This window comes from Toxotes jaculatrix, chromosome 16, assembly GCF_017976425.1.
Source record: "Toxotes jaculatrix isolate fToxJac2 chromosome 16, fToxJac2.pri, whole genome shotgun sequence".
Classification (NCBI taxonomy): Eukaryota; Metazoa; Chordata; class Actinopteri; family Toxotidae; genus Toxotes; species Toxotes jaculatrix.
Genome location: NC_054409.1, coordinates 19,344,307 through 19,357,748, shown reverse-complemented (window position 1 = coordinate 19,357,748; position 13,442 = coordinate 19,344,307). Strand labels below are relative to the sequence as shown.

General features: G+C 39.5%; 1 protein-coding gene across 3 annotated transcripts in view; it reads right to left on the bottom strand.

Annotated features, from left to right (window-relative positions):
• Positions 1–2,319: 2,319 nt before the first annotated feature.
• Positions 2,320–13,442, bottom strand: part of amacr (alpha-methylacyl-CoA racemase) — a 31,849-nt gene continuing 20,726 nt past the window's right edge. For all 3 annotated transcript variants that reach the window (XM_041059499.1, XM_041059497.1, XM_041059498.1), the window contains 3 exons: positions 11,697–11,857; positions 6,790–6,976; positions 2,320–5,647 (listed from right to left, as the gene is read on the bottom strand). In XM_041059499.1, the coding sequence (XP_040915433.1) occupies positions 5,238–5,647; positions 6,790–6,976; positions 11,697–11,857 (758 nt within the window). In that variant the 3' untranslated portion in view covers positions 2,320–5,237. The remainder of the gene's footprint in view (positions 5,648–6,789; positions 6,977–11,696; positions 11,858–13,442) is intronic.

Genomic DNA, 13,442 nt, shown 5'->3' with positions numbered 1-13,442 from the left:
TTGTGCCTAATGAAAATCCTCATGGAGCCTGAAGTCGTTTTGAATGAGCTGTAAAGATCTAAAAGTAGAAGTCAGGAGGCTTCATCATGAACAGGATGGACTGAACAATAAATTCAGCTATATTGAATGCTAATATTGCCTTAGCAGGACAGGCAATCATAATGCCTCTACCATTTACATTTCCAATACGAACATCCATGGCATTTTTCCTTTTATGACCATACTGCGTGGCTCTGAAGCTGCAAGTCCTCCAGCCTGAGAGACCTATAGGCCAGGGGTGTCCAAACTGTCCAACAAAGGGCCATGTGACTGTCTGAAGACTGAGATCAGTTGATTAAATGAGTCAAGTCTGGTGTGCTGCTGCTTGGTTGGGACAAAAACCTGCAGCCACACGGCCCTTTGTGGAACAGTTTGGACAACTCTGCTATAGGCTGTTTGTCCCTGCCATCCACTGCAGCTCCGAATGAGGACTTTGTCGGTCTATATACCACATCACCTGACATCCTCCTTTGTTCTCATCATGATTAACTTGACATAAAGCAGTCAGTTACATAAGCTGCAGAACATATATTTGATGTAGATCAGAGGGAACTCCAGCAGGAGGCATGTCACCCCCCTCCTGGGAGTAATTCAAGAATCTCCCCACCCCTGAAACCACTTGTCCTGATCTACAAGTACTTCTCAAACAATGTAATCACAAGGGCTCTTTTGTGGTTTGCTGCACCAGCACTTTAAGCTAATCAAGTGATGATGCATGTGATCCCTTGGGAGGGATGCTGATCAGAAACAGAAAGGTGGGAGCAGTCGGGAAGGAGGGAGCAGAAGGAAAAGGTCATTTTCTGTTTTCTGAATACTGAAAACTGATAGGGAAGAAAATACAAGAACGACTCATCGCCTCTGAGATTGTTCAGCGTGGGCACACTCACATACATGCGCACACATGTGAGGGAATATTGACACATGGTGCACATGCATATCCATGTGTGCCATCATCTGGCAGATTCCATGTTTCTGCTCCTCCTTCTATCGTCATAACTGAACTGAAAGAGTCATAAATAAATTTTAAATAAATTTGGAAAGAAAAGAAAACATGTTATACAACCACAATGCCTTGATAGAAAAGATCATGCGCCTGCTCCATATTTAAAATGATTGTTGGTGCAGTAATTGTGTTCAAAGCTTGGCCTGTGACTTAAAAGCAGCAATTCAAATGACAAATGGTCTGTTGTTAGACTACAATACTGACAATGCTAATAAGAAGCTCTCTGTCAAAAATCTGCTCCAATTAAATGCATTCCCAAAATCACATTCAAAAACACAACTCCACACTCTGCAAGTCTATGATCCACCCATTTACATACAATGTGTGGCGACACTTTGGAGCATAAGATCTTCAAATATTTTTCATGTCTGCTCCATATGTTTGCTAAAAAACAGTTTCACAATGGAGATTAAACTACTCTGCACAGTTCAGCTTACATACATTCTTAGCCAGCACTAATCTTTCATGCTATATGCCCTGTGTTTGGCCTGGCAAGGTGAGAGTCAGATGTTTGGTATCACACTACAGACATTCCTCACATACTTGCATGCCTTAAGGTCTTGTACTGCAACAGAGTGTGTAATAGTACATTCATGAACAAAACTGATGACTGTATTAATATCAGATGGGGGAACAGCTTTGTTGTGAAGGGTTAAGAAAAATTATGTAAGATCCTTCAGCAAACAGTGACATGACGTACAGTTGTGCAACCTGATAAAGATAACGGTCCGTAAAAGGCTATTACCGGCCACTGTAGCATCAACAGGTTGCTTAGTGACAAGCAGATGGCCTGTTACCATGCTTTGAATCACTAATGCCCCATCCTTACAGTTGCATCCTATGTAAAACAGTATGTGGCCACATAGAAAACGTTCGTAAAACAGCACAATGTCGACGGAATCTGACAAGCCTAGCTAACATAACATGGGCTAACTTCAGCTTTTGAGTACCACAGACGATAAAGGATTAGTCTGACAGTTTAGTTTTATTGCCAAGAGTTAGCTGAGAATATTGAAACCACTCACACATCCACAGAAATGTAACTGTAAAATCTGCACAAATTATAAAACAAATTCCCTTCCTGGCCATCCAAGGAATAAATCATTTCCAGTGTGGCTTTCTGTGCTCACTGTGGCTGTGTGTCACGGTGACTCACACAGCAGCATAAATCTGTATAAACACCACAGAGCTGTTGTCTGGCAGCTGTCAGCTTGCTGTCATATGCTATTGTCAAACTTGGCTGGATAAGCTGCGCGATTTTAAATGAAGTCATTATCTTGCCTTGTTTAATTCATACGAAATCATTTAAAAAAATAATTCAGAAATACACTACATTATGTACCAAGTTATGTAGCAATACACCAACAAAGGCAGTGAAGAAAAACACTCCCAGCAAATAAACATGGATGTAAACAATGCAGATGCTTTCATCATCAATTTACCTGCCAATAGGTAAATTGATAATGAAAGGTAAATTAACAGGGGCCCAAGAGCTGCCTGAAGCGCCTCTTTTAGATTAATCCATCCACGCTGTCGACAGCTTCCACGGGGAAGATTTCTTCAGGGGAAAGTAATTCTCATGAATCACAGTGAAGTCTGTGGATTAACTTCCTTGCCCTTGAAAAGACATGTTGACACTGAGCTTTTCTAATGCCACTTCTTCACTGATTTGAACACCAGAAATTTAAGTCACCTCATCTCAGAGACGGAAATCTCAAAACCTTGATTAGGAAATATAGAACTGTCTCGTTCGATCCCACAGGGGACGAGTGAGAAGAGATTTCTTTATTTGTGTGCATTTTGAACGAAATGACCTTTTAAACCGTTTCACGTTTCAGCTGTATGCTGCTTCGAAATTTAAATCCAAGTAGCATGTGAACTCTTTTATTCATATCTTTTACACCAAATGCAGCAAATAAAAACATACTTAAGTTTTACATTTTGTGCTCATTTCAGTTTTCTGACGAGGCTATTCAGTCATGGATTTCTTGATGTTGACTTTACACAGCTTAAAACCAATTGGCTCATGACGATATGCACAGTGGAATAAACCTATAATCTGCAGTGTATCCTATTACCTAAAATCCATAGGCTCACTGTTCAGCTACAAAGTCATCCAGAGTTTGTCCAACATTTAGTTTCTCTCATGTTGTTTTAGTGTCACGCTGCTGCCTGTTTCTAGGAAACGTATTTGCTTATTTTCCAGGCTTGAATTTACAATGTAGCTCTTGAGGCGATGGCTAATTTAGTGTTTCAATAATCGCAGCGCTGCTCTCCAGCTTACGCACAGGTTTTCTGAGGGTGTTTACTGCCTGTGCAAACACCAGAAATATTGTTAAAAAAAACACACATGCTGTGTATGAATATACATGAATGAAGTTCATTAATTATATTTAGGCTTCACACCCCATGGGTCTTGAGCATTTAATCATTTAAAACCAATCGTTTAAACCTTTAGCAGCACCACTGGGATGTGAAGGTGAAGTGAAGGGATGGAATAACTACTGCACAAACAGGCGGCTCTGATGGAATAATCACAAATGTTATTGATGAGCAATTTAAATCAAATTAAAAATCTTCAATAATGTAGTTATTTCCCCTCCAAAGTCTGCAAGAGACAATTGTATTATTAGCATTTTATACGTTGTATTATGATTATTCTCTGCTTAACTAATAACTTTCCTCACTGTAGGGACTGTCACTGCTGCAATATGCATGCAACTGCATATCAGGATTATGTTTCCAGGAAAAATAATTGTAATGTGCTGATTTATGTTTTAAATTTCCTTCCCTGTCAGTGTTCATGAACAACTGCAATCTTTGTATGTTCAACGTGTACCACAAAAATCAAACGGACAGCCAACATCTGCTGGATCTGGCTGCTTTGCTACTTTTCTGCTCCACCACTTTTATTTGTTTGTTTTTGGCTTCTCTTCTGTACACAGACAGGATGGATCCTCTTAACATTTCTGCCAGAGTAGCTTGTGTCTCTGGAGCTTGGACTTCACTTGTGAATGTTTATAAATGTTTGTAGCTGTTCGCAATCGACTTAAATCATCTTATTATTATTATTATTATTATCTGATCAATGTGTGACGTCACTTGTTAACATATATTTTTTTTGACAGTTGGCTTAAAATTAATATTTTATGAGGCACTTCATTTATTTCTGCCTTTGTCTTGACACATACAGCACAACTATTTTTGAACTATTCGTTTTTGTAGTTAGTGTGAAGAAAAAAGAGAGAGGGACCTTTGTTCTGTCTCCTGCTCTCTTTGATCACCTGCACTGTGTTTTAATGCAGCTGAATATATGATCTTGTTGCTCTACATATTTTTTCCCGTTTTTGTTGTCAGACAAAGGAATAAGTATGGCGTTTGACTGCAGCTCATAAATACAACCTGTTTATCTGGCCCTCATTGCCAACCTGCTGTGCTACAGATAAAATTATTATTCCATTATTATTGTCACGACATCAGTGGGAAAAACAAACAAAAACAGAGTGTAAGGACGACAGCTGTGAGCTGAGATAGGCTAAATTAAAAAATATGTGATCACAGAAAAAGACTTTTTTAATACCACAGATGTCACACTGCAGCTTCCTACCTGTTTCATAATCATACTGGCCAAAGTACGACGGTATAATGGAAAACCAGCAGAGATGACGGCCTAGAATTATGCATTATCATTTTTTTCAGCACATCCCAGCAATAACAATAAATCCAACTGATTATTGAATTGAATTGAATTATTGAATTAAATGTAATTAAATTAACATAACCTGGACAGAGATAAGTTGTTTAAATTGGATGAAAGGATTTAAAATGATTCATTTATAGCAGTTTTTACTAACACTGACACTTCATTTTCAGAGCTTCCTATACGCTGTAGCTAACAGTGTGGATGAGATGAAGTATTTCATGCTTTCTCTCCACAGAAATTCTCAGTTTGAATGTTTAGCTCATGAAGAGAAAATACATTTTTCCTTCTTTCCCTTTTAATGTGATTCTGGAACGGGTGTGTGAGACAGTGATCTTGTTTTGTTTTTCGTCCAAATTAATTATTTATATCAATTATGTCCACGGCACATTATTGGTCTTATTAAGCTCCATCTCTTCCATATAATCTACCCCAAATCTGAAAACTAAAAGATGCTGCAAGTGTGGAATTTCAAAATCTTTGATTTGTGCTCCTCTACAACTTCGCCTTGACAGCATTACACTCTATGACCCCTGCTGCTAGCATCTGGTCTATCTCTGCTGATGTAAAGCCGTACTCCCCTAGGACTTTGACTGTATGTTCTCCAATAACAGGGTCGGAGGTGAGGCAAGGCTCAGCAGGAGTCCGAGAAAGAACCGGGGCCGGCCGGGGGCTTTCTTCCCCACTGGAGTCCTTCATGAAAGACCCTCTTTCCTGGTTATGTGGGTGTGAGCTCACCTGGTCGAAAGACAACACAGGTGTAACACAGGCATCAGTCCCGTCAAAAATCCTTGACCAATCCGCCTGGGTCTTTGAAGCAAAGCGCTCTGTGAATATCCGTCTCATCTCTGGCCAACCACTGAAGCTCATCTGAGGAGGCAGCTCCCCAGCATCCAAATCCAAACCTTTGAGAAAAAACAAAAAAAAAACAAAAAAAACCCCAAGATTTATTTAACCCAATGGAAAAATGTCAACAGAAAAATGATATAAAATGACATGATTAATGTTTTAGAGCTGTGGACTGTGGACACTGGCTGTCTGATTGTGATAACCTGTCCAACTTTGTTGAGGGCAAGACAGAACGTAAGAGGGACAGAAAATGCGATTGTGGCCAAATGTAAAGGCCAGGGTTGACTAGCATTGCTGCACATCTATATCTGCAGCTATCCTATACATGTACTGCATGAATATATATATATACACATTTGTTTTGTGTTGTGAACTGAAACTACTTTTAGAAAGTCTTTCAAAGCTTTTTGGAGTGTTTCTGATTGATTTCTGTAACAGTTGCTGTTAAGGTAAGAGGTGCCATGCGTTTTGCTGTGATGGGATTTTAGATTATGGAAAAAAATAGACACAAAATAAAGAAAGAAAAAAGAAACATCTTCAAAGAAAATAGTGACACATATTGCATTGTTGTTTTTTTGGAAGTATTTTGTTTGCCTTAGTGCATTTTGGATGTGAGGTTCCCTGTTGTGCTGAGCAGTGTGTTGGTAAAGAGGAAGTGTTTTGAAAAAGTGAACTCAGTAAAGAGAAATGCATAAAAACAAAACTAATAGCTTTTCATAGTGGCATCACACGGGTGCCTCAACAGGACGTGCAATGTGTTTGCCTCTGACGTCAGCACTGTTAACACGTGTTCCCTTGCTGTTCCAAGCCCCATGATACTTTGCATAAAGTATGGGCACAACTTCCAGTTATGTCTTTCACTGAAAGAATTATTGTTAGCAATTTTGTTGGGAGCTAAATGATGTGGGAACACAACCTGTAACACTGTAAGCTGGATAATGTGATCATACCTCTGCCTTCTACCGCCACAGGATGAGAGCATGACCTGAAGCAGTGGCTGCAGATAACACAGAATAGCATTTTTGTTGCTTCCAACAGTGAAGCGATGTACAATCTGAAAAGCTCTGGGGATTATCAGTACTTCCATGGCAGTAAAGTCAGGTGGGTTTGTTAAAGGAGGTGGCACACGGCTTTGTAACTGTGCACTGTCTTAGAGGTTTATTTGGTCTACAAAAAAAATCTATATTCGCATACGAACCCTTAAGTAGTTGTCTGTAGAACTGTGGTTCTATGGCACCCACGGCCATGTACTTTCCATCTGAAGTCTGGTAGGTATCGTAGAAGGGCGCTCCACTGTCCAACATGTTCTCTCCTCTAGAACGGTCCCACAAACCAATACTACGAGATTTCCATGCAAATGAGCCCACATATGCAGCTCCTTCCACCTGAGGACAGTAAGAGAGAGGAGAAAAAGAGATCACAGGGTCAGAGGGGTTAAATTATGTTCTATTTTTTACGCATAATTACTCCATGGAGAGCAAAGTGAATATAAGGCACGATGTTATCACTAAAAAGAAGAGCTTGACTGTTCTTTAAGTTATTCATGTATTCATGTTTTATTTATTCATTTATACATTCCGAGTAGATTAAATTCACTAAAACTGCAAGCAACCTGCAGTGAAATCTCCACTATACTGTATGTATAGCTTTTTCATGGCAGAGCAGAAGTTGATGTGCCTGAGTAGATATCAGCAGCTGGTCTCTACTCGTCAATCCAACAAAACCTCTCAGGGGTAGAAAATACACAAGGGCGGTGAAATGCCATTCTATTGCAATAACATTAAAATGTGACAATTAACGGTTGAAGCTTTTCAGGAAAGCTTGAGAAAACACCGCACAAAGGGTATTCTGCTGACATTTGCTGTAAAAACCACCACCTGCATATACTCGTAATGTCTTTCAGTCTCCATATGTGCACAAGCTATTACCGCTGCAGGTGCCAAATGAATAAATAACCTTGATCAAACAATAACCGAAGTGCAGATAATGCATTTGATTTGATTTCCCTGGTGGGATGTAAACAGTCAACTTTAAAAAAAAAAAAAGAAAAAAAAAAAAAGAAAAAAGAAAAAAATTGTCTCATTGTGAGTCAGGATTTCATTCTACAAGGCACATGAAAGAGGCTGCAGCAGAGAAGACTGTTGTCACTTCGATTACTGCTGATTGCAATCAATTCAGTCTAACCTCTAATGAAGTGTGTGCTGCCACAAAAGCCCGATGAGCAAAGTGGGGGGTTAAATATCTGAAGAAGTAACATAGTGTACTGTCTGTACACAGAACTACTCTAAAATGTACGAACTGCCATTTTATACCAGATTTCTGCTCTGTGAGTCCTCAGGACAGATCACAGAAGAGAAGAAAGCAGCTCTGCTTCAATGCCTCTACAGTTATTCTGTCCCAAAATAAAAACTGATGCATAGAATATGGACTCAGTGGAAGAGCTGGGGTAATACTGTGAAGGTGTTCTTCTTTTGGTAGTCTTTGGTTGTGATTACACAGAAAAACAAAGTTGATGCTCTGCTTTGTACCTTTATTTTATTCACTGACTAGTAAGCATGCCCCATACTGTGAAAGTAAAAGGCACTTGGGGGCAGTGGAAACAAGTTGTGATCAAACACTGACATATCACCACCTTTTAAATTGATATGGCAAATGTGTTAGCAAACAGTTGCTTATTTACACATCTAACAGTTAAGGTGCAACATTATCACTCATTTAAATCTTTACTTACTGGCAAATATAAGACCAATATTCCCTCTCTTTTAGCAATGCTTTTTTTTTGTGTTGGCTCTTTAGCTACTAAATGCTGCACTGTGTTCACCAGCTTAGTTTTTAACTGGGTCTATCTGCTATTTGGTGTTGAGATACAAGCATACACTGGGTTGGGCACAGCTGCTGAAAACAACTACTAGAGTGGCAAGAGTGATCTAAAAAAGTAAAGTTGTGGGTCAGACACCCGAACAATGAGCTGAAACTCGCTACAAAGCTGCGCAAAACCAAAAGAAGCTGCAGATTCAGGTGGTAATTCTACCCTGTTAAATTGCCTTTAAATTGTCCTCAGGTGTGTTTTCAGGTGTAAAAATATCTAAGTGCATACAACTGGCAACTTGTTCAGCATGTACTCTACCTTTCCTTCTGCCAGTGCAGGGACTGGCTCCAGCCCACTCAACCCTCAAAAGGATAAACGCTTCTCGAAAATGGATGGATGAATGCAGAGTAATAACATGATTGATAACATGCTTTAGACGAAATGGGCTCAACTGGTACTGTCAGATCTTTCGAGCACATTTGACGTAAAATTGGATGTCATGTCAAAGACGTTTGCTCAGCCCTGGCGCATCACGGTTGATAGCTTAGAGGCAGATGGTGTGATTGCATCTGGCCCCGTGTTTTGGCACTCTCATCACAATTACATGGTGTTCCACTGACAAACAGCGTTGACTAAACCAGGTGTTTCTGAAACACTTCATTTGCTTCCAGTTAAATGCACAGGCTACATTTAGTATAAATTACATTAAAGAGTATATATTGCAATATGCCAAAAAAAATCACATAAAATAATAAAATAAATGTTTAGCTATGGACCAAATTGATAGTTCCAATTTGTTCCATTGATATGCAGATTGTAAAACACTCTTTACTCGTGAAACAAAACCTCTAACAACTTATTTTATCAGTAATTGCACAATTTACTTTACTTTCATTATTTTCTGATGTCTTACAGACCCAACAACTCATCGATTAATCAACAGAACAAGAAAAATTGTGGCCCTCAAAGCGTTTTCAGCTGAATGAGAGCTGGGAAACCATAAACACAATACTCTAGACTAGATTACATAAAACTAGGTTACAGTTGAAAGAACACTACATCACACATCAGTTGCCACTTTGACTGTACACCTTTACAATCTGACCTAAAGCAATACAACTGTACAATTTGTGTGATACCTATAATGATTTGTTTTTCTGACACGGCCATAGAGCGTTAATAAAATTATATATTTCAGTACTGACAGAATACTCCAATACTCTACCACTTTGTGTATGTAAACTGGCAGAACAATAAATTAGAGATATCTGAAAATATACTACAGTCCAATAAAACAGCACTTTTAACTGACCTCAAAAATAAACATGAATAATAACTGAATTTACACACATTACAAAGTTCATGAAAGGTAAAATTCATGGCAGGGCTGTTGTATTGAATTGCAATAGTGTGTAGAGCGTATTCTGACTCCAGGAGCAGAGATCTGTATATACATGCATATTTATATCACCACAGTTTCACTGACAGCCCACGGAAAAGTTTAACAAGTTAAAAAACAAAACAAAACCCTGATTTACATGTGCAGAGACACATGCATACAAAATTTATCAGGGCACATACGCAGACAGCATCAATCAAAATCCATAATTTAACTCTGGTGAGTTATCCGTGTATGTTCATGTCCCCCGCCACCCACTTACAGGTCTCCCAGCACCAGACACATGGACAAATCAAACCCCCAGCAACATACTGTAAGAGAAACGCATCGCTCACCTGAGCTTACTCCGAGGAAAAACAGGCTATGCAGTGATTTACACTAGAATACTCAGGGGACGTAACTGAAAAGAATACCAACCTACTGACTATAGGTGGCTGAGTCAAAATAATTCTAACAATTATAATAAGCTATGTAAATCTATGAGAATAAAGTGGAGAGATTTTGTGTGATCACCTGAGTAAATGCCACCCACACTCAACATTCAATTACTTAGCCTGTCATAAGTTTTATTCAATAAAGTAATGAAGCCCTGCCAAATTGAATTTAACAGACCAATTTCAAAAGTAAAGAGCTGGAAAGAAACAATAAGCGGTGAGCACAGTGTGTTCTCCCTACTCTTTAAAGGGGTGACTCCGCCATTTTAGACACAAAGGTCAGTTTATTTGACATGAGGAGCGCAACTCAGCCTGTCAAAACAAATGAATATAATCGTCTGCAACTGCAGAAAATAACCCTGACAGGGCTGCCTCCTGAATGTCGAGGATTCAAATCTTCTTTGTCTAATTCCACAAGGCTTTGAGGGCTGAAAACTATCTATGAAGTGTATCAAAACTACGTGACTGAAACCTGATCTTCCATTGTACATGATCTGGATTAAAACAGCATGGGAACTTTGTGAGATGAAGATGAACACCCTAACCATAACTGGGCGAATGTCAAGACAGCTGAATACTGGATAGAGACAAACGGACATTTTAAAACGTGGCACATCAAACTTGCACTGAAGTTAAAATAAAATACGTGAAGAAAATCTGTCTTTTGGAAGTTCCCCAACTTCATGGAAGTGATGTACTAAATCCCTGCAGGGTCCCTTTAGTCATGCACTGTGGCTCAATGAGTCAAATACAACACTTCCATAATCAAACAAACTGAACTTTGCACAAATACTTTATTCATAATAAACTAAATTTACACAGCTGAATGCATCATGTACAGTACATCCGAATGTCTTTTTATGATGTATATTATTCATGAAGATTTATGGAGTTGCCATATTAAAAAAAGAAAAAAAAAAAAAAAACTCCTTAAGGAGTTCATTAGAGTGCTTCTGCTTTGTAATCCCCCCAAGCTCCTTCACAGCCAGTGGATGTCAGGCACAGCAGGATTCAGAGAATTTAAGACTTTCAAATAACTGCGCTGTGGGCTGTCCAAGTCATCACTTATCCCACTTAAAGTTGATCGTGACTCAAAGTTTTACCACAGTGCAGCGGCGCACCATCACATGGAAAAGGACCCCACTGTAATACAGAATAAATTGCTGTGTGTAGAGGGCTGCTTACCTGAGCTGTAAAATCCTGCCTCTGAGGAGCATTAACTGCTGTGTGCTGTTCGACAAGTCTTCAACCTGAACAGCCTGGTTTGTATTTCCTACCTGGCAGTGCACTAACGCAGCCCCTTACATACAGTATGTAGCCTGGAGGGCTAAGGTCACGTACTGTCTTTCAAAATGACAGTACGTGTCGTTTTGAAAGACACGTACTGTCGAGCAGTTGGTTCTGTGTGTCATCCTGACTCAGTACCACAGTACATGTTTACTGGAGCGAGACAATATGCTCACCATGCTAGCATCGATGATCTGTCCTTTCCCTGACTTCGTCCTCTCCAGCAGCGCCAGGACTATCCCCAGGGCACAGGTGAGACCACCGCCTGCAAAATCTGCTAACAGATTCAGTGGAGCGTAGGGCTTCTCTCCACTACGACCCAGCCGGGATAAAAGGCCTGTGACAGAAGCGATGACACAAACTGTGATCAAAGTTTCAAAAGAGAAGAATAATAGAGTTCTGGTTGGTCCTCAGGCCTGAAAGCGAGGGAGAGTTAATTTACACAAGGAGAGTTCAGTTTAGCAACTGAATGAATCAGGGAGCGATGCCACCAAATAAAACATCAAAATGGTAACAGTTATCAGCCCCTGCAGAGAAGAATGCTTTTAGCTGCATACAATGTACAGCTCAGATCGCACACAATTGCACGTAACACCTTCAAAGATTCATTTTTATGAATCTTTTATGATGAAAAAATTGCTTACTTGATTAAACCAGTATGCAACTTGTGTACAAGGTTTCCTTTTGCTACTCTGATATACAGCTAATACAAAAATATGTTCCATTTAACTTTCTCAGAAGTGATCCCAGAAGTGAACCGTTTCTTTTCCCTACTTTCTGAAGGTGCCAATATAAGAGACATATCCACTGTGGCAAGTGTCCTTGGTCTGAAAGTGCTATATAAATGTCACAATATAATATGCTATATAGCATAATTACTGACATCAGGGACCCGCTCTGAGTAGAACTTTTATTTAATCAAATAAAGTATCAGTAAGCCTCAGGTCACTTTTCCCACCGTTGCTTGGCCTCACACACAAAGGCAGGTTGCCTGTGTCAATCTAAGTAACATTCAATGAAGCTGTTGGTTTTCTGAGGACAGGGTCGGTGTTTTGAAAAAGCATCTCTTTGCCTTGATGTAGCTACTGCCTCTATTCGTTGTCAGACACGGTTTGGTTCACTTTGTGCGCTGCAAAGCACAGGCTGAGCAGGGCTACCTAACAAGCATATAAACAAATCAAAACAGCAGCTGTTTCATTACAGCAACAAATAACTCTTAACTTAATTTAAGCTCAAGAGATATTAATGGAAAACCACTACTGGAAAAATTTATAATGGAGTAAACAGAAAGGCACATTGGCAGTACATATGGGGACAAAAAAGTTTAAAGTAAAGCACAACAGATTAATGTCCTGACAGCCTGTAATTTTGTAGCTATGAGAGTGGTATTTAAATAAGAAGCTGTCAGGTTTATATAGTAGATTACATTATTCAAAATAAGGGAGAGATTTGGGAATGCATTTCACGCTCTGGGGTGTTAAATTACCATATGTTATGGTTGGATACCTGTATGACCCTCCAGTGGTATCTAAAGGGTGGTACATATACGTATCAGACCTAATCTTGTGTTATCAGAGTTATCTTGTCACTCTTTTATCATCCACCCTTCCCGAGAGTGCTTTTAAATGGCACAGGTTTGTTATCTCTGTGTTAGCTGGGCTAAGGTTTTTAAATCTAACCACAGTCAGTTTCGTAAGCCTTCGTGTTTTGAGTGTTTAAAGCAAAGCTGAATCCCAGCCCAGCATGCAGTGTTTGGCCTTGTGTCTTGATTGCAGATGCCTGAGTCAAGTGAGGGTGAATTTTTGCACCAGCCGCCTCACTACTTCTTTTTTTTTTTTTTTCCAGTTCTTGTTATGTCCCTCAAAACACAGATTTGTGGACTAATGAGGAGAGAGACCGTGTCAGCCAAGAATTTAAAAAGC